This window comes from Megalobrama amblycephala, linkage group LG4 (assembly GCF_018812025.1).
Source record: "Megalobrama amblycephala isolate DHTTF-2021 linkage group LG4, ASM1881202v1, whole genome shotgun sequence".
NCBI lineage: Eukaryota > Metazoa > Chordata > Actinopteri > Cypriniformes > Xenocyprididae > Megalobrama > Megalobrama amblycephala.
The window spans coordinates 19,153,555-19,180,147 of NC_063047.1; the positions used below are offsets into that span (position 1 = coordinate 19,153,555).

At 39.1% G+C, this 26,593-nt stretch overlaps 1 protein-coding gene across 2 annotated transcripts in view; it reads right to left on the reverse strand.

Moving 5' to 3' along the window:
* Positions 1-7,588: 7,588 nt before the first annotated feature.
* snap47 (synaptosome associated protein 47) overlaps positions 7,589-26,593 on the reverse strand; it is a 90,115-nt gene continuing 71,110 nt past the window's right edge. For both annotated transcript variants that reach the window (XM_048188078.1, XM_048188079.1), the window contains one exon: positions 7,589-8,098. In XM_048188078.1, coding sequence (XP_048044035.1) covers positions 7,952-8,098 — 147 coding nt within the window. In that variant the 3' untranslated portion in view covers positions 7,589-7,951. The remainder of the gene's footprint in view (positions 8,099-26,593) is intronic.

Sequence of the window (26,593 nt, forward strand, 5' to 3'; positions counted from 1 at the left end):
ACATTACTGGTGTCCATCTTGAGACAAACAATGGCATTGACATATTTAAAGATATGTCAGTACAATTTGCTTTCAGTTAAAACAGCTCAAACATGCATTTTAGTCTTTGAAAAAGGGGGAATATAAAACTAGCTAATATAGGATATTGTATGAGTGTAAGAGCATAAATGATATCGGTACTATTGTAGTACTGGTGTTTTTGTCAAGAAAATACATTAAACAGGCAAACAAACTGATTGATTTCACTCACAATGTTTTTTTTTTGTTAATTTTTTAATAATCACTCTCTCATAAGATATCTTAACCTAAAGAACCATCCACACTGAATAAGAACACTTATGAAGAAAAACAATGGGTTCCTGTCAGGTACTACCACTCACCTGGTGCAACATTTGCTGCAGTTTATTTTTCAAACAGAGATGTATTTCTGCAACAGTAATTTTTTTTAAACTCTCTCTCACTCTAGAAAAAACTTTTAGAAGTGTTTAGTACACAGTAATAAACAGTTTTTATGTGATCTACAGGCTGCCACATCCCTAGATGTATCACTAGATACAGCTCCCACATTAATAAGCTTTGTACAAATTTAGGTAAATTTATGTAATCTACTACTTTACTTTTTACATGAAAATGTACATACCATAACTAAACTGTACCTAAACACACTATGAGAGTGCAACTAAAACGAAAAAAAAAGGTGGTAGGAATCTCTGGGTGGATCTCTTATATTTTAAATATAAAAGAGAGAACACTGCTATTGAAAATCTGAAAAACCTCCTTGTAGTATCCATTACAAATCAGATGACTACGAACACAGTGTTTTATGCAAAATGGTAGAGAAATTGCCATTCCGTCAGTTAATTTGGAAGAGGAACGTGGAGCACCTTCTGTCCAACCCCCTATGCAAAACACCATCACGTACAGTTAAGGCTGTTGCCATAGTATTCCATTTTTACTTTAATGCTGTTTAAAGAGTAGACAAGGTATGGTACAATTGTCAGTGATAAACCTTGCAATAACTGTTTTGTTCATTACCCTGGTCTGACTGTCTGTGGGTGGGGATCTAAAAATGCAGAAGTTACAATCTGTAGTTTTTCATGAAAGCCCTGAAGCTGTCAAAAGTTGCTGACAAAAAATTTTCTGACAAATGAACAGGAATTTCTCAGTCCAGGTAACACAGAGAAAGAGTAAACATTGTTAAAGGTGCCCTAGATTCAAAAATTGAATTTACCTCGGCATAGTTAAATAACAAGAGTTCAGTACATGGAAAAGACATACAGTGAGTCTCAAACTCCATTGTTTACTCCTTCTTATATAAATCTCATTTGTTTAAAAGACCTCCAAAGAACAGGCGAATCTCAACATAACACCGACTGTTACGTAACAGTTGGGGTGTACGCCCCCAATATTTGCATATGCCAGCCCATGATCTAGGCATTACACAAGGGCAGCCAGTATTAACGTCTGGATGTGCAGAGCTGAATCAACAGACTAGGTAAGCAAGCAAGGACAATAGCAAAAAATGGCAGATGGAGCAATAATAACTGACATGATTCATGATAACATGATATTTTTAGTGATATTTGTAAATTGTCTTTCTAAATGTTTCGTTAGCATATTGCTAATGTACTGTTAAATGTGGTTAAATTTACCATCGTTTCTTACTGTATTCATGGAGACAAGAGCCGTCGCTATTTTCATTTTTAAACACTTGCAGTCTGTATAATGCATAAACAACTTCATTCTTTATAAATCTCTCCAACAGTGTAGCATTAGCCGTTAGCCACGGATCACAGCCTCAAACTCATTCAGAATCAATGTAAACATCAAAATAAACACTGTACTTACGCGATTAGACATGCTGCATGACGAACACTTTGTAAAGATCCATTTTGAGGGTTATATTAGCTGTTTGAACTTTTTTTATGTTGTTTAAGGCAAGCGCGAGCTCTTGTGGCGTGGAGCATGAGAATTAAAGGGCCACACACCCTGTATCGGCTCATTTCTAATTATGCCCCAAAATAGGCAGTTAAAAAAATGAATTAAAAAAAAATCTATGGGGTATTTTGAGCTGAAACTTCACAGACACATTCAGGGGACACCTTAGACTTATATTACATCTTTTAAAAAAAAGTTCTAGGGTACCTTTAATTTCCATTTACTACTGACATTCAAAGCGGGTTGAAAACCTGTGAACTTTCACCTTGAATATTTAAAAATGTGAAATTTTATATAATCACTAGGTTACACTTAAGATAATTTGTAGTACAAATTAATAATAATATAATGTAAAAATGAAAATGCTAAAAATAAAATAGTACTGTAAATTTCTTTAAAAAGTTTTATATATTTAAATATTAATATAAATGTTAACAGGTTAAATAAAAACAATTGCATGTAGCCGAGTGTTTTTCAAGTTATAATTCAAGCAAACAGTAATAAAGAACACAGAAAGAAATTAAGAGCAGTGGATATTTTCTGTTTTTTTGTCAATATTCCTAATTAAGTAAAGGAATAGTTCACCCAAAAATGAAAATTATCCCACAATTTACCCACCCTCAAGCCATCTTAGGTGTATATGACTTTTTGCTTTGTGCCGATTACAATCGGCAGGGCTGGCCCAGATTCTGTTAGTGCCCTAGGCAACATTTCAGACAGCCAACCCATTTTGCACCCTGAGCAACCGCCTATGTCGCCTATGCCACAGGCTGGCCCTGACAATCGGAGATATATAAAAAAAAAATCCTGACTCTTCCCAGCTTTGTAATGGCATTGAACAGTGCAGAGTTTTTTTAAGGCTCCAAGCACATCAATCCATCATAAAAGTAAACCATAAAACTTCAGTGGGTTAATAAATGACTTCTGAAGCAAAGCCATGGGTTTTTGTAAGAAAAATATCCACATTTAAAACTTTTTAATCTATAATTATTGGCTTCCAGCAACAGCCGCACATGTGTTCATGAGAGAGTCGAGTTCCGGTGGAAGGGGGACCTCTGATCTAACGCATGTAGGCATAGTGTAAGCTTAGGTGAGAACTGACAAATGTGAAAAAATAAGCAGTATTCTCTGCTCTCAAATGCTGGGGGCGAGAACTGCCGTCTCAACTTACTTGTCTAATGAGTCAAACATACTGATGCATATAAACAAAAGAATCACATTAGAGGGTTGCAAAATTTAGCAGAGTTACTGTGGACTACCTACTAATTATAACATAAGCACACAAGGCAAATTACACTCGTTGGTGGGCACGTACTGCTGCCGACTGTTGTCGACAGATGTCAGCGCTGCGAGACAGGAGGATGAAGGCCGGGACGGGAGAGACTCTGTCCGGCTCCATATCATCGGTTGTCGGTGGGACAGGAGGATAAAGATCGAGGCGGAAGATAGTCTGTTCAGCCCCATTCACCAATAACATCAGATTATCAGTGAATCCCAGTTGTTTCTGATAAAAGTTTGTAAAACTATCCGGTGTAAAATGATCACTGCAGAGACAAAATTAATCCACCCCTTCTTCATATAATCATGTTTAGGAAATTTAAATAAGGGGACCGAGCTGTTTTATATATTATCACAACCTGGTAATATGCATTTGCATGACAAAGGCATTACTAGCAAAATGTAGGCTGTATAACTAACTGTAATGACACTCAAGATTGAGTGGGCAAGCCGCTGTAGCGATAGGGGTGGCGCCATGCTCGGTGGCTCTAGGTCGTCATTGACAGTTATATAGTGTTAGGAGCAGGGCCATACTTGGGGGCTCCTGTGCGTCATCGAGCCCCCGTTTTAGCTCTGCCCAAAAAATCCTGAACACAGAAATGGTGAAAAAACTGTATAACGCTTTAACTTCACAATTCAGTACTACATAGTTCAGTCTTTGTAATGCGTTTCAGCAATACATTTGTAACATTTATAATGTGTTTAGAAACAGTTCTCAGAATTGACTTTACAGGGACTTTAATATAACTGATAGTGTTCAGCTGAAAGAAGAAAGTCATACACACCTAGGGAAGATGGAGGAAGGAACCGGCGAACATTAAATGTAAATTTAATGACAAAATAAACGAACAACAAAATGAAAGTAAAGCGGTCCCTGAGATATGGGAACGAGTACTGTGTATGGGGAAAAACTCTTTTTTCTCAGATTACTGAAGCCTTTTTCAATAAGGCAGTGTAACTGCATGGCCATTGGTTCAATCTGGGAAACTTTTTGAACCAATGACAGCGCGGCGGAGCTGCGTGAGCCTATGGGATTTCAGGTCAATTGACTGAAGTGACGACACTGAGTCATACAGCTCCATGGCATGGCAGCAAACGCAGTACTCGTTCCCGTATCTCAGGGAACCGAGGTTATGTACATAACCGAGTACGTTCCCTTTCGATACTTCACTCATACTGCGTATAGGGAATGAATACAATCACGCAAGTGATCTTAGGCACCGAAGGGGCCCAGGGGATAAGTAGGAAGGCAAAGCCGTCGTACCCTCATGGTTACACATGCTAAGAGGGAGCTGGCTCCCATAAGATAACAACATGACCAACGGGCTACATAGAGGCCATCAAATCACGTCCAAGTTATAGAACCTGACAAACGTGGACGGCGAGGACCAGCCGGCTGCCTCACAGATGTCATTAATGGAGACACCACTAGACCAGGCCCACGAGGAGGCCATACCTCTAGTGGAGTGGGCTCGTACTCCCATGAGGCAATCTAGGCCCATAGAGGAGTAACAAAGAGCGATGGCGTCCACAATCCAATGCGAGAGTCTTTGCTTTGTGATCGGAAGCCCCTTGGTGCGGCCACCAAAGCACAGAAAGAGCTGGTCCGACTGCCGAAACGGTGCAGAACGTTCAATGTATGTCCTCAATGCCCCTAACGGGGCAGAGTAAATCCAACTCACGCTCGTCCCCTGAGGGAGGTAGCGCTGAGAGGGTAATTACCTGTGCTTTGAACGGGGTCGAGAGCACCTTAGAAACATAGCCATGCCTGGGTTTCAGGATGACCTTTAAGTCATTAAGCCGAAATTCGAGGCACACAGGGCTGACGGAGAGGGCCTGCAGATCGCCTACACGCTTGATCGATCTTAAGCGATAGGGGCTGAATGTCAGCTGACAGCAGCAGTTCAAAGGCAGGGCCTTTGAGCCCTCTAAAGACCGTGGAGAGGTCCCAGGTGGGTACTGTGAAAGGGCGAGGGGGATTCAGCCTCCTAGAATCTCTCAAGAAATGCACAACTAAGTTGTTTCTCCCCACCGACTGGCCAGCAACAGGGGCATGAAATGCTGCTATGGCTGCCACATATACTTTGAGTGTGGAGGGCATGGGACCCTTGTCCAGACGCTCTTGGAGAAATGACAATATTGAAAATGTCACACTCAACCGGATCTTCGTTTCGAGCTGTACACCAGTCGACAAAGACCGACCATTTTTGGGCACAGAGGCGTGTAGTAGACAGGGATCTGCCTTGAGAAATGGTATTTAGCATGTCCTCGGGGAGGTCAACAGGGTCCCATCGAGGGACCAAAGGTGCAGGGCCCACAGCTCTGGCTGGGGGCGCCAAATCTTCCTGTTCGCCTGAGAGAGGAGGTCCCGTCTCAGGGGGATCAGCCACGGCGCTTTGGTTGAAAGCCTGAACAGCTCTGAGGACCAATGCTGGTTCCTCCAGAGTGGGGCCACCAGGAGAACTTTGTGTTTGTCTTCCCTGATTCGTCTGATGACCTGAGGGATCAGAGCGACCGTGGAAAAAAAAAAAAAAAAAAAAAAAGGAGGAGGCTGGGCCAGTCGTGGGCCAACGCATCCCTGTCCTTTGAAAAGAAGATTGGGCAGTGAGAGTTGTCTTCTGAGGCGAAGAGGTTGACCTATGCCTTCCCAAAGGTTTCCCAGAATCTGAGAACCGTCCGGGAGTGAAGCGTCCACTCATCTGAGGGGGCATTGCTCCGAGACAACACGTCTGCTCCCAGGTTCATTTTGCCGGTACGTGTGATGCTCTCAATGATCACAGGTTGGGCAGCGGCCACTCAAAGAGCTGCTTTGCCAGCACATAGAGGCGTCTGGACGAAAGACAGCCTTGGTGATTCATGTAGGACACCACCGTCATGCTGTCCGATCGGACTAAGACGTAGTGTCCCCTCAGGACCGACAGGAAGGTTTGGAGGGCCCGACAAACTGCTAGCATCTCTAGGCAGTTAATGTGCAGCTGACTCTCATCGCTTGACCATAAGCTGAAGGCTGATCTGCCCTCGCACAGAGCGCCCCAACACATGTTGGACGCATCTGTCGAGATCACCATCCTTCTGGATACCGCCCCGAGAGAAACCCCACCGGGCCAATATGAGCCAATCGTTGAGGTAATTCAAAACGCGGATTCCCATTTGTCTCAGAGGGGAAAGAGCCACGTCCATACACTTTGTAAAAGCGTGCGGAGCAAGGGACAGCCCGAAGGGAAGGACTGTATATTGGTAAGCCACTCCCTCGAATGCGAATAGAGAATCAAAGATTCTCAAGAATCGTCTGTGATGGAGGAAATACTGGCTGTACAAACCCGATTCGCTCTCGGATGGAGGGACCACTTCTATGGCTCCCATTTCCAACAGAGCCATCACTTCAGCGCAGAGGACATGTGCGTCATCCCCTTTCACCAAAGTGGGGACCACCCCGCTGAAGTGCGAGGGTCTTCGGGCAAACTGCAGTGAGTAACCTCGATTTATTATCCCCAACACCCAGCTTGACACCCCGGGGATGGCCTGCTAGGTAAGTGGCTCGGCATCTTACAACAGACGCCTGAGAAATATGTTCCTTCAGTAAATATATACCATGAGCCTCACCTGAGTCAGAGGAAAGCATCATGTCATATTCAGCTGGGTGCTGTCAGCATTGAGCTCACTCCCCTGGCAAATGACGCACTCAGAGGCTCTGCATTTTGAAACAAACGGGAGCTAGAATATGCTCTTTTAGAAAATAAGCTCTGTATGCTCACCTGACGGAAGACGGCGGCTCGTGAGAGGCGTGTTGAAAATCGCTGAAATTGCTCTTTTAGATACTCGCCGGATGGCGGCAGGGGAAGCGCTGATCGGCTCGTGCAGCTCCGCCGCGCCGTCGTTGGTTCAAAAAAATTCCCAGTTTGAACCAATGGCCGTGCAGGTACACTGCGTTATTGAAAAGGCTTCAGTAATCGAGGAAAAAATGAGTTTTTCCCCATACGCAGTATGAGTGAAGTATCGAAAGGGAACATAATGTTGTCAACAACATAAATAGTCCAGGCCTGGTCCATTCTCGTCCTTCACTGTCTTCACTTCTCCTTTTATCCTGCCGGAGCTCATCCGTGAGACTCAAGGCCTCGCTCCATTCCCACGGCTCTTGCCACAGGGATCATTTTCATTTTTGAGTGAACAATTTCTTAATGACATAATAATTTACAGTTGATCTATTAGGCTGCATTTACAATAAAGCCTAATGCAGAGATCTGATGGGATTTATGACCAAGAAGATTATTTGACTGATTAATTGATCGCGCAGTAGCAGTAGTAGTAAATATGAGAGCGTTTCACAGAGCATGTGCGCAAATACACGTAAGAATTAAAAATCAGCATTATATTTTATAGATATATTTTATTTTAGTGTCAACATGGTACTGGTACTTTTGACATCCCTACTACAATATTATTTGACACTTCACTCTTAAGAGTGTTTTTATTTAGCGTACAAAATGCCTAACCTTTAACCAAAACCTTTTGCCATTGCTATTACTGCTATCGTTTGCTAACATGATTGACATCAGAGCCAACCTCATTTTCGCTCTTTACAGCTTTCTACCTTACTCATAAAGATCAAATGAATTTACAGTATAAACAGTGCTGTATTAAGAAACAAAGTTTTATTTATTTATTTATTTTTATTTTATTTTGTGTGTATATACTTATGAATATCTTACCATTAATCTGCCATTAAGCATTAAGTTCACAGCAGTTTCCTCATGCGGCAGGTGTGTCTGTTAATGTTCATGGTGGTGCGGTCTGTAGAACAACTCAATACATCCAGAGCTTCGTCTTGACGCTCCAGCTCTGTCTCAGCCTCCAGGGCAAGATGCTTCAGCTGCTGGAGCATCTACACAAACACAGAACACAACATAATCATGTGGATAATAATGAATAATTGGGGTTGGTGTCCTAAATATAGATATACTATGGGCGTTTAGGATTGACTTCTTAAATTCAGCAAAGTTTAAACTTTTTACTAAATGTTTTGAACAGAGGTTGACTGACAGCTGTGTTGGCAGTCTGGTGTTCAGGAGACATCAAGAACAAATGAGCGATGCAGTCACATGTGTTCCTAAATACCTCTAAATGGTTTAAGTGATGAGATCACAAATAATTTTAGACATTAAACGGTTGCATTTAGTGCTGTACATTTGTAATCAGATCACCCAATATGGATTTCAGGCACAATACCACCATCTTTAAATCTAATACCACTTGCTTAATTGTAGAAATCAAACTAAAATGTGGCTAGTTAGTAACAACAAAGGCACAAAATATTTTAAAATATACAGGTACTATAGACTATATAATTTATTATCTGGATTCATATAGCATTTTATAAGAATCCTAAATAAATAAAAGGTGCCACAATAACTAACAAAATTATTGATATCAGAGGCAAACAATGTTTTTCTTTGTTTGATATAAAATCTACTTGCAGGAAGTGCCACATTACAATGAGTCTAAATCAATGCTTCTTTTCATTGTCTAATCATTTCAGTAGTTAAGGATGCAAGCAAAAGAAAATAATACCTTACATTTTTACACTAGGAAGACACTATTAATAAATAATTATGAATAATAGGTCAGTATGTATAGAATAATAATCAGCAATAAAGATAAAAAAAGAAAAAAGTTACAATAAAAAGTTATAATCCCTAGAACAATAAGACCGGACGATTACATTATTTTAAATGAGTCTAGTCCTCAAGGTTATGATTATCGACACAATCCTCATCAGAAAGGCAAAGGGGGAGGTGTTGCTGTAATTTATAGTAATATTTACAGTATCAGCCAGAAGTCTTTCAAATATAATTCCTTCGAAATGATGGTGCTTTACGTAACATTATGTACACTCGGGCCCTAAAAACAGCAGCTAGAAAAATGGAGCGCAGCTGGAAGAAAACAAAACTAGAAGTATTTCGCATTTCGTGGAGAGAGAAAATTATTGAGTACAGAAAGGCCTTAAAAACTGCTAGATCTGCCTATTTTTCAAAACTTTTAGAAGAAAATAAACACAACCCTAGGTATTTATTTGATACAGTGGCTAAATTAACAAGAAATAAAGCTTGAACTTCTGATGTTTCCGAAGAGCATAGCAGTAATGACTATGAACTTCTTTACTTGCAAGATTGATAATATTAGAGAGAAAATTATAACCATGCAACCGTCTACTACAGTATTGTGTCAGACAGTGCATTGTAGTGTCCCTGAAGAAAAATTCAATTCATTTTCTGCTTTAGGAGAGGAAGAATTGTCTAAACTTGTTAAATCATCAAAATCAACAACATGTATGTTAGACCCTATACCGACTAAGCTATTGAAAGAGATGCTTCCGGAGGTCATAGATCCTCTTCTTAATATTGTTAATTCATCTTTATCACTAGGATACGTACCAAAAACTTTTAAGCTGGCTGTTATTAAACCTCTTATTAAAAAACCACAACTTGATCCTAGAGAATTAGTAAATTACAGGCCGATTTCAAATCTCACTTTTCTATCAAAAATACTAGAAAAGGCAGTTTCATCACAACTATGTTCCTTTTTAGAAAGAAATAGTATCTGTGAGGATTTCCAGTCAGGATTTAGACCATACCATAGTACTGAGACTGCTCTCATTAGAGTTACTAATGATTTGCTCTTATCATCAGATCGTGGTTGTATCTCTCTATTAGTGTTACTGATCTTAGTGCTGCATTTGACACTATTGGTCACAATAATCTTCTAAATAGACTCGAAAACTATGTTGGCATTAGTGGAATTGCACTGGCATGGTTCAAATCATACTTATCTGACCGTTATCAGTTTGTAGTAGTAAACAATGAGATGTCATATCAATCACAAGTTAAATATGGAGTACCGCAAGTCTCAGTACTAGGACCATTGCTTTTCACTCTGTACATGCTACCCTTGGGAGATATCATTAGGAAGCATGGCGTTAGTTTTCATTGTTACGCTGATGATACTCAGCTCTATATTTCTTCACGCCCTGACGAAACTTACCAATTCGCTAAATTAACAGAATGTATAGCTGATATAAAAAACTGAATGACCAGTAATTTCCTACTACTAAATTCAGAAAAAAAACAGAGATTCAAATTTTTGGACCAAAAATTACTTCACGCAGTAACCTAGAATACTGTCTAACACTTGATGGCTACTCTGTTAAGTCTTCATCATCAGTTAGGAACCTGGGTGTGCTCTTTGATACCAATCTTTCATTTGAAGGCCATGTTACTAGCATCTGCAAAACCACATTCTTCCATCTTAAAAATATATCTAAACTACGACATATGCTCTCAATGAAAAATGCAGAACAGTTAGTTCATGCGTTCATGACCTCAAGGCTAGATTACTGTAACGCTCTACTGGGTGGTTGTTCCTCCCGCTTGATAAATAAACTACAGCTCGTACAAAATGCAGCAGCTAGAGTTCTTACTAGAACTAGGAAGTATGACCATATTAGCCCAGTTCTGTCATCACTGCATTGGCTTCCTGTTAAACATCGTATAGATTTTAAAATCTTGCTAATTACTTACAAAGCACTAAATGGTTTAGCTCCCCAGTACCTGAGCGAGCTCTTAATGCATTATAGTCCTTCACGTTTATTGCGATCTCAGAATTCAGGCCAGCTGATAATACCTAGAATATCAAAATCAACCGCAGGCGGTAGATCCTTCTATTTGGCACCCAAACTCTGGAACAATCTTCCTAGCATTGTTCGGGATGCAGACACACTCTGTCAGTTTAAATCTAGACTAAAAACACATCTCTTTAACCTGGCATACACATAACACATTATCAATTTATATTTTCAAATCTGTCAAAGGATTATTAGGCTGCACAAATTAGTTCAGCCGAAACTGGGAACACTTCCTATAACACCAGATGTACTCGTTACATCAGAAAAAGAATGGCATCTACGCTAATATTAGTCTTTCTGTTTATCCCGAGGTTTGCCGTAGTCAACCGGATCCGGGCCGTATCCAGCTGAGATCAAGGACCTGCGCCTTGACACAACCACAACGCAGCCCTGAAGTATCAGCAGAGACCGAGTTGACTAGATCATCCATTGTGAAGACATCATCAACATGACAGCCAGTGCCACAGTTCCTCAACAAACCGACCATACCGGCGTGATGAATACGATCCTCAATTGGACACGACCACAAAGCAGCCCTGAAGTGTCAGCAGAGATCGAGTCGACTAGATCATCCACTGTGAAGGCACTGGATGGAACTGAAATAAATACTTTGAATGTTGCGATCCTATCAGATTTATGATAGCAACCTGATTCGTAACAAAGCACTGTTTGCCAGAGGAGAACTGGCCCCCCCGACTAAGCCTGGTTTCTCCCAAGGTTTTTTTTTTCTCCATTTTAACACCTATTTACCACTTGTTTGCCACCTGATGTCACCTGTTGGAGTTTGGGTTCCTTGCCGCTGTCGCCTTTGGCTTGCTTAGTTGGGGACACTTGACATTTAACTTGACATTTGATATTCAACAGTATTCTTGACATTTATTCAACAGTGCTTTGATCTGCCTGCATTGACACTATTCTTGAAGAGCTGCTGTGCAGCAAAAATTATGTACCAGTTATCAATGTAAAGCTGCTTTGATACAATCTGCATTGTAAAAAGCGCTATATAAATAAAGGTGACTTGACTTGACTTGACTTGACAATAAGTTATGCCAAAGACTTTAGATCAAAGGTCTCCAAACTCGGCCCTGGAGGGCTGCTGTCCTGCAGAGTTTCGCTCAAACCAGCTCCAACACACCTGCTCGAAAGTTTCTTGTATGCCTAGTGAGACCTTGATTAGCCCTCCAGGACCGAGTTTGGAGACCTCTGCTTTACATATACAAAGACATTGTGCATTTATATTACTATGAATGAGAGAGAGTGCAATGCTCAATATGAACAATCTAATCATCAAATGGTAAAGTTATCGCATCACAGTAGCTGCCGTTAGAATCTTGGTTGCAATAGAAACAGTCAGTGTCTTTAGAAATACACATCTATGCTACACTACACATGTGCATTGGCTGGTCCAGCTTGAAATATCAGCTTTTTTAAAGCTATTTGAGCATAAGAAACAACATATATGGTACAGTCCATGTCTGATTTGAAATATGTTATTTAAATGGGAGTGTGAAAAGCAGTTTTTGAGATTTCAGGGTTTCCCCATTCAAGTAGACAGAACTTGGTCTTGGATGCCTGGAGGCATTGCAAATATAGTAGCTAAGTGAAAAGACTTTAACGGTGTAATGGTGGTAGCCCCTCAACTTTATTTGCAAATATATATAATATCTATAAAACAATATTAAACTAGATGAGTAAAGTTCGTAGACAAACTTTAAGTTGGCTTGAAAAAGCCTAACCAGAAGGTTTGGAGTAGTTTTAAAAGCTTGAAGTTTGAAGCTTTTTAGTTTGAAATAGTTTAAGTTTTAGTTTAGTAGTTTAAAAGCTAGATATTGTGTGAGTAAGTAAGTGTGAGTGAGTGTGTGTAGATAGATATAGTTAGTTAGATAGATAGTTAGTTAGTTATATGGTTAGTAAGTTAGTTAGATAGTTAGAAAGTTAGTTAGTTTATGAGTTTGAATGCATTTGAATGGCTTAGTAATAGTACATTGAATGGAAGCTTCATTGAGTTTAATGGGCTTCAGTTTGTTTTGATTTGAATTTGAGTTAGATAGTTATATAGTTTAGTTAGAAAGTTAGTTAGTTTATGAGTTTGAATGAGTTTGAATGGTTCAGTAATAGTACATAGAATGGAAGCTTCATTGAGTTTAATGGGCTTCAGTTTGTTTTGATTTGAATTTGAGTTAGATAGATAGTTATATAGTTAGTTAGTTTATGAGTTTGAATTAGTTTGAATGGCTCAGTAATAGTACATAGAATGGAAGCTTCATTGAGTTTAATGGGCTTCAGTTTGTTTTGATTTGAATTTGAGTTAGATAGATAGTTATATAGTTAGTTAGTTTATGAGTTTGAATTAGTTTGAATGGCTTAGTAATAGTACATTGAATGGAAGCTTCATTGAGTTTAATGAGCTTCAGTTTGTTTTGATTTGAATTTGAGTTAGATAGATAGTTATATAGTTAGTGAGAAAGTTAGTTAGTTTATGAGTTTGAATGAGTTTGAATGGCTCAGTAGTAGTACATAGAATGGAAGCTTCATTGAGTTTAATGGGCTTCAGTTTGTTTTGATTTGAATTTAACAGTTGAAGGTTGATGGAATGTTCAGATTTTCAATGCAAGTCAATGGGAGTTTTTCCAAGTTTGATCAGCATTTTTAGGAAAACCGTAAGTTGGATCAGTCTGAAAAGATATAGCAACCCGAGTCAGAACAGTCTAAAGGTCTGGGCCGAGTTTGTTGGTTATAGCTTTAAAGCTCTAGGAGGAGATGCAGTCTAAAATTTGGCTCAGAAGAAAAAGAAGAACTAGATAAAAAAAGTTTGTCGAGACAAACTTTAAGTTGGCTTGAAAAAGCCGGTCCAGAAAGTTTGAAGTAGTTTTAAAAGTTTGAAGTAGTTTTAAAAGTTTGAAGTAGTTTTAAAAGTTTTCAGTTTGAAAAATTAAGTTTTAGTATAGTAGTTTTGATAGATAGATAGATAGATAGATAGATAGATAGATAGATAGATAGATAGATAGATAGATAGATGTCACAGATGGATACTATTGAGTTATTAGCAAAATCGGAGCAATGGTCTGGGAGGAGTTTGAAAAAGTTGTTATTTAAAGAAAAACAATATGGCGGACAGGAAGTTCAGCCGACTATGAAAAATTTGATATCTATGTTCTCAGGATGACCTAAAGAATCTACTGAGACCAGTTTCAGTACAATCGGTGAAAATAGTCAAAAGTTATTCAAATTTTTTCGCTGCGCCGAAACTTTTTGAGTATTGTCAGGGCATGGTGCCAAAGACCCATACCGAGTTTTGTAACGATACGCTAATGCGTTTGAAAAATACAGCCTTTTAGCACAAAATTCTAAATGGCTGACGGCCAAAATGGCCGATATGTGAAAATTGGATATCATTCGACTTGACATGATGCCCAGAATCTAACGAGACCAAATTTATGATTTTTGGTCAAACCCATCAGAAGTTATAAGCAAAAATAGCCATTTATCATATCTCCACTCCAGTAGGCGGCGCTGCGCCGAAACGCTGCATCATGCCTCAGGTCATGGTTGTGATGACATGTACCAAGATTGGTCTGAATACAATAAAGCGTTGCGGAGATACAGCCTTATCTCTATCTTGACAAGCACTACGTACAATTCGTTTGCGTGGTAACGACCTAGGAGGAGCTCGAAAAAGTAGGTTTTTCAGAAAATTCAAAATGGCGGAAAAATTTTCATGATGGAAAATGACATCATAGGGTGCAATTGAATCGGCTTGACCCATGGAATCAGAGGAAAAAATAATTTTGTTTCTAGCCCTTACTGTTCAAAAGTTATTAGCATAAACATAAGTGCAACTTTGGACAGCTGGTGGCGCTAGAGGGATTGAGTTAGAGACTCCAAGTTTCCTATGGACACAGGTCAGACTGTCCTCTAACTGTGTGCCAAATTTCACAACTTTCCCGCAAACGGTTCTATGGGCTGCCATAGACTTCAAGAGCGGAAGAAGAAGAAGAAGAAGAAGAAGAAGAAGAAGAAGAAGAAGAAATCTAACAGATACAATAGGTGCTTGGCCCCTAAATATAGCTGCAAGCAGCAATTACGGGGCCAAGCACAAAAGCGGCACAAGAAGCAAGGCAACACGGCTGGGAGCATCAGACCAACTGCAACAGTGAGCAGTTAAAGACCTATTAAGATCATTTTAGGGAAAAGAGCTGAAAAATGATCAAAAATTTGGATTTACTGGTTCATCACTTTCGACCAATAGGTGGCGCTGTGACCAAATTAATGTGGTATGGTCAGAGTGAGGTGACAATGACACTTGCAAAGTTTTGTGTCAATATGTCAAAGCATTGCAGAGATACAGCTTCAGGAGTCATTTTTGCATCATGCCTCAAATTCGTTGCTCCGGTATACGAAAATTTTATTATTAAATTAAAAATTAAATTGTAACAATATTTCACAATATTACTGTTTTTACTGTATTTTTATTTAAATAAATGCAATCTTGGTGAGCAGACAAAACTTCTTTTAAAAATATTAAAAATCTTACCGATCCCAAATTTTTAAACGATATATAAAAAAAAAAAAATAAATAAATAAAAAAATAAAAAAAAATCACATATAGGCTAGCCTGAAAAGTTTACAAGAAGTTTTCAGATGGCGAAAATAAGTGGTGAACAGGTGAATATGATGAGTTCTGAAGGATCATGTGACACTGAAGCCTGGAGTAATGATGCTGAAAATTCAGCTTTGATCACAGAAATTACATTTTTACAGAAACCAGTTAATTTAAATTGCAATAATATTTCACAGTATTAATGTTTTTACTGTATTTTTGATCAAATAAATACAGCCTTGGTGAGATTAAGAGACTACTTTCAAAACATTAAAAAAACCTTAATGTTTACAAACGATGAAATGCAGTGAAGATAATCAATGTAAGCATTGCCTGAACCAAATTTGTGTGGCCATTATTAATATGTTGGTCCCACTTTATATTAGGTGGCCTTAACTACTATGTACTTACATCAACAAATAAGAACAATGTACTTATTGTGTTCATACTGTATTGTAAAACACTATTGCTGCTATTGAGGTGGAATACAGGTAAGGTTAGGGACAGGTTTGGTGGTATTGGTAGGTTTAAGGGTGGGTTAAGGGGTAAGGGATGGGTGAACAGTACACGTTTACATGCACCAATTTTCGTCAATCCGAATGAATTGAATCCGAATGCAGATCTATTTACATGTACTCTAAACATTATAATCTGATTCAAATATTTGTATATGTGTTTTTTATATACATTCCGATTAAAACTTTTGCGCACCTTCCTGCTTCGCTACGGTTCGGACGCTCTTGCTTACAGCTCTGCGCTTTGCTCTGTTGCTTTTATATTTTATCTCCTAATTTTAACTACAGCAAATCAGCACAGTGCTCAAACAACAAATCTTGGCACCAACAAACTTTTTAACTGGAACAATTACTACAAAAAAGGTGAATTTTTATCCAACCAGCCTCCCACTGACGGCAGCCATCAGCTTACATTCCGGAGAAGGGAAAACACAGCTGCCTACATCCAAAAGGGTTAGAAATAATATGCCTCCTTTGGTTGAAGAATCTACCGCCTGCACAAACTGCCACAGACTTCTACAAAGGATTGCAGTTCTTGAAACAAAGTTACTTGCGGGACAACCAAACCAGAAGGAACACACAACAGAGCTTCATCATTGACGTCCTCAGCACACAGTCGGTGAGTCTGAGTGAGACCGTACTGAGTGCCGAAATGTCAACATAATAATCGATGGCACAAACAGGGAGCGAGACCCAAAGGCACTCGAGACATCATATTGTCACGAGTATCACATATTGCAGTAGCATCCTCTACCCCAAACACTAGTTCCCTACCACCGCCAATACATCTGGAGAACAGATTTGAAGTGTTAATGAATGTGGGTGAGGAATCTCCAGACATGATGAATGTGGGTGAGGAATCCCCAAACATGATCGGACACAGATCAAATCAGCCAGCAGCTAACACCGATGCTAACTGCCGCTCAAGTTCGAGCAGACAGCAGCACTCAGTTCATGGAGCAGCCGAGCCCAGGACTCTGACAGTGGGTGACTCTATTATCAGAAACATTAGCAGCAGGGATACAACTACATGCTGCCTTCCACAAGCAACAGTTTCTGATGTAAACAGGGAACTTAAGAGCATTCTGATGAAATATAAAACTGCAAATCGACTAATCATCCATGTGGGGAAGAATGATATTCGGAAGGAGCAGTTAGAACTCCTTAAAAAGTGATTTCAATGAACTTTTTGAAATGCCTAGAAGACTAAAAGTTCAGTTGTTCATCAGTGGACCACTCCCAGCAAGAGGAACAAATAGATTTACACGGTTGCTTGGCCTTAACACATGGCTGAAAAAAACCTGCAACTTAAAGGGACTGAATTTCATCAACAACTTCAATCTTTTCTGGAGTCAGAGACAAATGTTCACTCATGATGGCCTGCACCCAAACAAACTGGGCTCAAGAGTGCTAAAGGACAATATCTACTTCTGCCTCCATCAACCTTCAGCAGTGTGTGCAAATCCACTCAACCTGAATGGCACAAACACACCTGGACAGAGTACAACTGACCACAGGACTTCATTTCAGCACCTGAATGGACATGCGGTTGACACATCCCACAAGGTCAATAATAACACCACGCAGCCACAACAACCACTGCTCACGGACACAATCCTGACTGTGCCCTGCCCACCGAGCTCACCGATAGACAGTGACATGTTAGAACTGCTCCAAGATTCAGCACCCAAGGACGACTTTCGGGTAAACAGCCAGGGAAGCCAGGACAACATATTACAGCCTCCGGTAACACCAGAGCAACAGCCCCTCTCACCGGACACATTATCCCTCTCTCCAGCATCCCCTCTTCTGTGCTTCTCAGAGAAAATGGAGGAACTGGTGTATGCTGGAACCAAACTCTCCCACTCTTTTGCTGCGAGCCCCGAAACCACCAAAGCCTGTGGGCCCAGGTTGGCCTCCCCCTCCTCATGCAAGAGCTCTTCAGCCCGTCACAACGCCAGGGCCCACACCCTCCTCCATCTGTTCTAGGTGAACCAAAAACAACCGATAACAGCTCTCAGTGATGCGTGTCGGGTCCCCGCTATGATAACAGTGTGTGGCAAGGGGGGCGTGATTCAGCGAAGTCTGCAGCAGGAGAGAGAGTCGGGAGACGAGCGGTGAGTGAGTGGGTTAAACGCAAATAATGAACACCTGTCTCTTGTTTCAGTAATTGGCGTGGAGAGAGTATATAACGCCAGGAGAAACAGGAGTTTGTGTGAGAGAGAAGGACTGCTGACTGATTATCTGTGCTGAACCTGAAGGAGCTGATTCTGAAGTGAAAAGTGATCTACTTATGTTATTATTTTGGTGCTTGTGCACAATGAACTGTGTTAAAGGAGTGAATTATTGAAATAAAGAATCAGTCAGCAGTCAAGCCGACTCCGTCCTCTTCCTTCCTTGTCCGAACTTTGCTACACAGTGACTTTATCAAATGTTTACAGAACAAGCGGGAACCCAGTGTGCCTGTTGCTTTCTCCATTTCTGTTTTATTACGTGATAGAAAGCCTAAGGCCTTCTCAAACCGTTTGGCAAACCCATTTAATCTGCTACCTAGTACACGTCAAACTAAGATTACTGTAGAGACAGAAAGTAAGACTGTTAAGTTAGCACTTTTAAACATCCGTTCACTTAAAAATAAATCACTAGTCAATGAGTTAATAACCACAAACAACCTAGATTTTATGCTTCTAAATGAAACATGGCTTGAAGACCGTTGCAGTTCAACAATCCTGAATGAAACAGCCCCTCCTAACTTTACTTTTATGAGTGTCTGCAGAGCTGTTAGGAGAGGTGGAGGCGTAGCTGCTCTATTTAAAGATGTCTATCAATGCTAAAAAGTGTCATTTGGTGATTACTTGTCTTTTGAATACGTGGGTATTGTGTTAAAAGGTGCTCCTTGCATTCTACTTATAATTATTTGCAGGCCTCCAAAATACTCTCCAGCCTTTGTGGAGGACTTTACAGAACTGTTATCAGCAATTTCCTCAGAGTTTGACTGTTTTGCTATACTGGGGATTTTAACATCCACATTTACCTAGCCCCATCACCTAACGACTACAGCCCCATTGACTCCCTGTGCCAGTGCATTGATGAAATTAAAAATTGGATGTGCCTAAACTTCCTTCAGTTAAACAAAGACAAAACTGAAGTCATTTCGTTTGGAAACAAAGATGAAGTTCTCAAAGTGAACATGTACATTCACTCTAGGGGTCAAACAGCTAAAAATCAAGTCAGGAATCTTGATGTGATTTTGGAGTCAGACCTGAGTTTCAGTAGCCATGTAAAGACAGTAACTAAATCAGCATATCATCTCAAAAATATTGCAAGAATTAGATGCTTTGTCTCCAGTCAAGACTTAGAGAAACTTGTTCATGCTTTCATCAACAGCAGGGTGGATTATTGTAATGGGCTCATCACTGGCCTTCCCAAAAATACCATAAGACAGCTGCAGCTCGTACAGAACGCTGCTGCCAGGATTCTGAGCAGAACCAGAAAACATGAACACATCACACCAGTCCTCAGGTGCTTGCACTGGCTTCCAGTTGCATTTAGAATTGATTTTAAAGTACTGTTACTTGTTTATAAATCACTCAATGGCCTAGGACCTCAATACATTGCAGATATGCTCATAGAATATAAACCTAACAGATCACTCAGATCATCAGGATCAAGTCATTTAGAAATACCAAAGGTTCACTCAAAGCAAGGAGAGTCCGCTTTTAGCTGTTACGCCAGCCGCAGCTGGAACCAGCTTCCAGAAGAGATCAGATGTGCTCCAACAGTAGCCACATTCAAATCCAGACTCAAAACATATCTTTTTATCTATGCATTTGCTGATTGAGCACTCTGCTGTGTCCGAACTGTTTGCATTTTATTTTATACGTATTATCTTTTTATTCTTTTAATTCCTTTTCCTGTTTTTATTTCATTTTTAATGTATTTTATATCTTTTATGTATCAACTTGTTATTTCTGACTTTTAATGCATTTAAAATATTGCTGTCTGGTTGAAGGAGCTGGGAGAATTAGGAAGAAAGCATTTGTGATTAGGTTCAAATTTTGGAGACAAACCATGGGGAAATTTGAGCAGTGGTGCATGGTTAAGATATCTCTGGATTACAGTCAGGACACTTTCCAAAGGGGAAAATTTCCAAAGGGGAAATTTGAACTGGGTTGCATAGATAAGATATCTCCGGAAGGGGGATTAAGGCTGTGTGGCGCAGTTTGAGGTGTCTTGGCAAAAGGGGAGATTGAAACTTTGTTTATCAGTTTGAAGTGCCTTAACAGGTAGCAGTCCTGTCCTGTGAGGAAGATCCATTTAGATCTGCTCTGATGAATAGATCTGTTTAGATCCACTCTGACGGACAACAACAACAACAACAAAAAACTCCCTAAGACTTCCTAGCTCATCCATCCAGATAGCAAAATTCTCTGTTTTTACTGTTATTTCTATTCCTTATGTTCTATTTTTATTATTCTTCTTTATGCAAAGGACTTTGAATTGCCATTGTGTATGAAATGTGCTATACAAATAAAATTGCCTTGCGCTCATATTAATCACACTTGCGGTAATACGGGTTGCATCAACAGATGATGATCATGTATCGATGATAGCCAGAGATATTGTCAAAAGCATAAAATCTTGGCAATATTAAGATAATTTGGTATTTCCAATTAATGTAGGCCTGTTACATTCTTTTAGTCTATTATTATTACTATTAGGTTCGGCTTCTTATTAAATTAAAATTATACGAGCTGTGAGGATAATAAAAGATTAGGCATTTAGCCATCTTTGAAAATGTTTAAAAAAAAAATAGGCCTATAATTAAAATTATTAAGAGTGTAGGCTATATTATTTCCTAACACGCAGTCATCAATAAAAATTAAGCGCAGCTTTACTTCAAGCACAGAAAAAAAAAAAACTGTTTAACACGAAATACTATTATTCTCATTTGTTTCACTAGCCTATGTATGGCCACAAGAGAAATAATGGAATAAATTAACACAGTTTATATCGTTATCAGCATATGTTGAAATTCGTCTCAGAGAATATGCTCCGTTAATGCAGCATCAGACAGCTCCGTCACTTTTTACTTTCAATTTCTGTAGTGAATACTGACCGAGGTTAAAGACTTTTTCACCGGCATAACTCTTGCGCAAAGTTTGCACATTGCTTCTTGTGTGATATCCATTGGCTCCCCTTCTTGTTTTAAAAGAATTCCAATATTATGAAGAAGGGATACGCCACTGCCTGTTGGCATACATCTTTACAACCAGTGGTGTAGTCTAGTTTTTTGTAGTGAGTATACTGTGATTTTTTTTCCCTCCCAGCCTTATACTCACCCATCCCAGAGCGACACCCCATAAGCACCGCCACACTTACTAATGCATATAGTATGCATCTGATAGGCTACATGTTATTGAGAGCATTCTGAAAGACTGCTTATGTGTGTGTTTTAACACTCTGAGGTCTAAAAACGCGCCGGCGCGTTTTGCAGGTTTTTTTTCACATTGCAGCAAAACAGACTTAAAATACTCTGTCATTTTTTGTCATAGAGACATAAGTAATACATCAATTGAAACTATAGAATATCTCCTTTTATTTGTATACACTCAGAGTAAAAACAAAATGTTGTGCTTTTTGTAAAATAAAGAAAACTAACATGATGCGTGATCTCTCATCTCCCTCTGAACGAAGTCCAATCTGATAGTTCTCAGAAAATGAAGTGTAACTTAGTGAATACTAATCACAAAAAATTCATACTTATGTCTAACAAAACGTTGAAATGTCAGGTTTTAAATCGTGCAAGTCAAATCGAAAACAAACATTCTGTGTTTATGTAATCTGTATGAAAAGAGAGCCATGTCAGAAGTCCGTGATTCAGCTCATTACCCACTAATGCGGCCACACCCACGGAGCCAGCGCTATTCACAGGCAAATTCAGAGACAACACATGCATTCATCATCTCAATCGTGTATTTATTGCCTTGAAAATTGTTTATCTGGATGAAAAAGCCATGGTTAGCGATCTCTGGAAGACATTCAGTAAATTCCTGTTTGTTTTCTTCTATTGATAAGTTTTAAGTGAGTTTTTGTTTCTTTAGCGCCCTCCGGCTGTAGTATGAATTGGTAAACACCATTCATGGAATATCGTCTTCTTCTTAGGTGAATTTGTGGACTAAAATGCACAGAGCGCCCTCCGGCTGCAGTATGAATTGCAAACACCAGCGCTCATAGAGATAACAATGAATATTAAATAAAAAATAACTCCTCTGTATAGAAAATTGACATAAACATATGAGAATCCTATATTTCTCCAAATGTGCATGCTTTTAAACTAAAAGCCTATATTCAGACTCTTTGCATCACAGAAATACATTATATTTTAAAGTATAATATAAAACCATTATTTTATATTGTAATACAATTTTTCTGTATGTTTCATATACCATGATGAGCTTGAGACATCACAGAAGTTTTTTTTCAACCTACCTGACTGAAATGCCTCATTAATATGCAAGTCTTTTCAGGTCATTACTATTCAATTCTTTTGTCTTCACAGGTGAGAATGAGCCATTATTCATGGAGATTCACGCCTCCTCGCATACCGTGTTTCTTGGCAAAAAGTGTCTTACAAAAACTAAATCAGTATATTGTTATGAATGAAAGAGTAGTCAGCATAATTTTTACATAATTTTGAAGCAAAAACTCTAGTCTACAACCTTCAATACCCAAAAGTCTTGTGAACACAGACTTAATATACTTTTATTGGCCTTATATCAGTGACTTAAGTTTTTTGTTTTTTCAGTAACCACGCATAAACGTTATTCCTTCAAAAACACAAACATGTACACACATGTTCCTCACATATTATGGTAGCCTAGTTTGTGCTGAATACAGTGTAATGACACTTGTGTCATTAATATGTTTATGAACAAGTGAAAAAAGCACAAATGTCAGGGCATGTCAAAACTTCTCCAGGCCCCAAATCAGCCTCAGACTCCAGAGGGTTAACAAAATATCAATTTATACGCGACAAGACTTTAACAGCCAATGACATTTACAGCTGAAGAGACTGGACTGATTTTCTACTGTTTAGTGTCAATCACCATCAGCCAGTTAAGATTATATGTTATATGAATATGTTCATTGGATCATAGGTTTTATCAGCTGGCAAGTTTTAATGAACATTTAAAGGTGCCCTAGAACCAGTTTTTACAAGATGTAATCTAAGTCTAAGGTGTCCCCCGAATGTGTCTGTGAAGTTTCAGCTCAAAATACCCTATAGATTTTTTTTTTAATTAATTTTTTTAACTGCCTATTTTGGGGCATCATTAACTATGCACCGATTCACGCTGCGGCCCCTTTAAATCGCGCGCTTACCTAGACTGATGATTCAGCTGTGCTACTCCAGACGTTAATACTGGCTGCCCTTGTCTAATGCCTTGAACATGGGCTGGCATATGCAGATATTGGGGTCATACATATCAATGATCCCGACTGTTACGTAACAGTCGGTGTTATGTTGAGATTCGCCTGTTCTTCGGTGGTCTTTTAAACAAATGAGATTTACACAAGAAGGAGGAATCAATGATGTTTGAGACTCACTGTATGTCATTTCCATGTACTGAACTCTTGTTATTCAACTATGCCAAGGTAAATTCAATTTTTGATTCTAGGGCACCTTTAACCTGTTAACCTTTACTGGCGCACCGAGGCACTGAAGCTTCTTTGTTTAAATTAGATCAAATTTACTGTTAAATGTAATGTAATTACCTTGACAAACTATACATCATTAAAAAGATCTAAGACTCAAGCTTAAATTTTTAATCTCTATTTTACTCTTAATATTGTATGGTGTCCGTTATTTGTTAATATGCATCGGGAGTTATGAATATGAGAAACGGAGTCGTTACCTTTTCATTGAAATATGAGCATCAGCCTCAGCCATTGAGAAAAAATTCCTGTGAGATCGTCATGAAAAAAACTCCACAAAATAACATCCCTCAGGGCTTTTAGCTTAAAGGCATGCACATTTGGAGAAATATTGATGGATTCTTGTACGTTTATGTCAATTTTCTATACAGAGGAGTAATATTTATTAAATTTTTACCCAAAACGTGCTGTTTTCATCACATTAACGCTGTATACACTGACTACTTTGTTTTCAACTCATACCTGCAGCCGGAGGGCGCTCTGTGCACACTAGTCCACAAATGCCTCACGGAAGAAAAAAAACATATCATGTGACCTCCCAGGAAACAACACAGAGATCACTGAAAACATCAATATATATGCAAATCGACACTTTTGAAAGTAATAAATACACGATTGTGACGATATGTAGTTTATCTTTGTTCCTTACGACATGTCTGGTATCAATAATAGATTATATTAATAATGCAATGCTAATCGGGATAGCTTTTCTCATTGTGCAGAATAGCATACAATGATATATTTTCTGTCGGATTTTTTATCCGAAGCCACATCACATCAAAGAAGGTTATTTAAAACACTCGACTTGTAAGTTTGGAGCAAAAACATGGTTTTAATCTTATAAATTGTCGTGTTTTGTTGGTGTGCTAAGCTAACATGCTAGCGAGCCCAGAGATGCACCTGTTCAGAGCTAATGCAAGTAAATAATTTTGAATTGTACAGCTCACCGATTTGTTTTTATTTCTTTTTTTCAAGAAGGGCATTAGATACAGTTTCAAAGAAGGTGAAGTAAGAAGTTTGGTGAAAGAAATGAGGGATTAAATCTTGAATAGTAATTATAATAGGGACAAAAGAAAAGAATAATTTGAGCCATAAGCATGCCGGAGAGGTGTGAATGTGTTCAGGGGAGACTGAAACTGAATGGGGCAGTTACCACCACATAACAAACGAAACAATACACTTGAATAGATGCTTAGATGATGACAATAAACATCAATTAGCACTTTAGAGTCTTCAAAATAAAGTCTCATGAAATGGTCTTGAAAAACATTTAATAAAACTCAGAGTTTTAGACTTATCTTCAGATTTGAAATGTAACATGGTCAGACATGTGGCTTTAGCTGCAGTGCATTTCTAGATTGCTAAAAAAGGCCAACTTCACTTTTATTTCCATAAAGATATTTCATAAAAATAAATTTCTAATAACTTTTCAAAACTTTGAAGCTATTTTTAACTATTTTCTTAATTGTGACAATAATTAATTATGACTTTACAGGACTTCCGGTTATGTCGGGTTGCTGAGCAGTCAGGCTTCTCAACGCTCTCTGATTATTCACTTTTAAAATATTCTATTTAGACCCGATAACCCAAAGCTACGCTTTCTTTTCTGTTCTTCGCTCTGCAAAGCATTTAACATGTCTTCGCGTCCGCAAAGAAAAAGGGATAAAAAAGATAATATGGATACGGTTGTTGACGAAGGTTCCACTTCTGAAGATGTCGCACAGTTTAGCGCCAATGCTTACTCGGAGGCAGAAACTCAACCAGATAACAGTGTAATACTTTCAGCTATAAACTGTCTGAAGACTGAGTTTTTGTCGCAATACAAGGAGGTTTTGGCAGCGGTGAAAGAAGTTAGAGAGGATTTCTCGACCTTCACTGAGAGACTTACCGAAGCTGAGAGCCGAATCAGCCAAGCCGAAGACGACATTAACGGCCTTCAAGGAAGAGTTGAAAAACTTGAAAAAACTGCCTCGGACATTGCCTCTGCTCTGGACATGGCCGAATGCAGAAGCCGGCGTTCTAACGTTCGGATTCTAGGACTTCCGAACGGAGCTGAGGGAAATAATCCTGTTTCGTTTTTGGAAAATTGGCTCCCTCAGGTCCTTGGCGCTGACACTTTCCCCGCTCCAGTGATCGTTGAACGTGCACACAGGTTACCCAACAGCGGTAAACACAGTGGAAGCACATCGTCAAGGCCAAAAACGATGATACTAAAATTTCTCAACTATGCTGACAAAGTCAGAGTTCTGAGAGCGGCTCGGGAAAAGGGTACAGTTATGTTCCAGAACCACCACATTATGTTTTTCCCTGATCTCTCGTCCGAGGTGCTGAAACAACGAAGGCGATTTGAGGAGGTGAAGCAAGAGCTCCGAAGGAGGAAGATAAAGTACGGGATGATTTTCCCCGCCAAGCTTCTGGTTATCCACGGAGACCGTCGTCATTTTTTCAGTTCTCCTGAAGAAGCAAATAAATTCATCGTGGACCTGCAAAAAGATGTCGGTGACGCCGAGCACTTTACTACAGAGTAGCTTAGCTGGGTTTTCTATTCTTTTTTTGGATGCTTTGCATTAAAGTTTGACTGCTCTTTAATATTTCAAAACAAACTTTGGACTGAACTTTAATTTTGTTCTAATTTTTTCTTTGTAGCAAGTCTGCCCTTAGTCTAACAACACCGTAATACGGTAAGGTGGCTCATTTTGGATTTTATAGTGGGCTGGTTATGATTTAGTTACAGTCAGTTAAAATTGAGTAGTCAAAAGCTTTTGGTTAAACGGTCATAACATTTAAGGTATACGAGAGCATTTATTTTGAATTTCCACATGTTAAGGTTTTGGATACAATTACTTCTCTTAATTAAGCAACTATGTA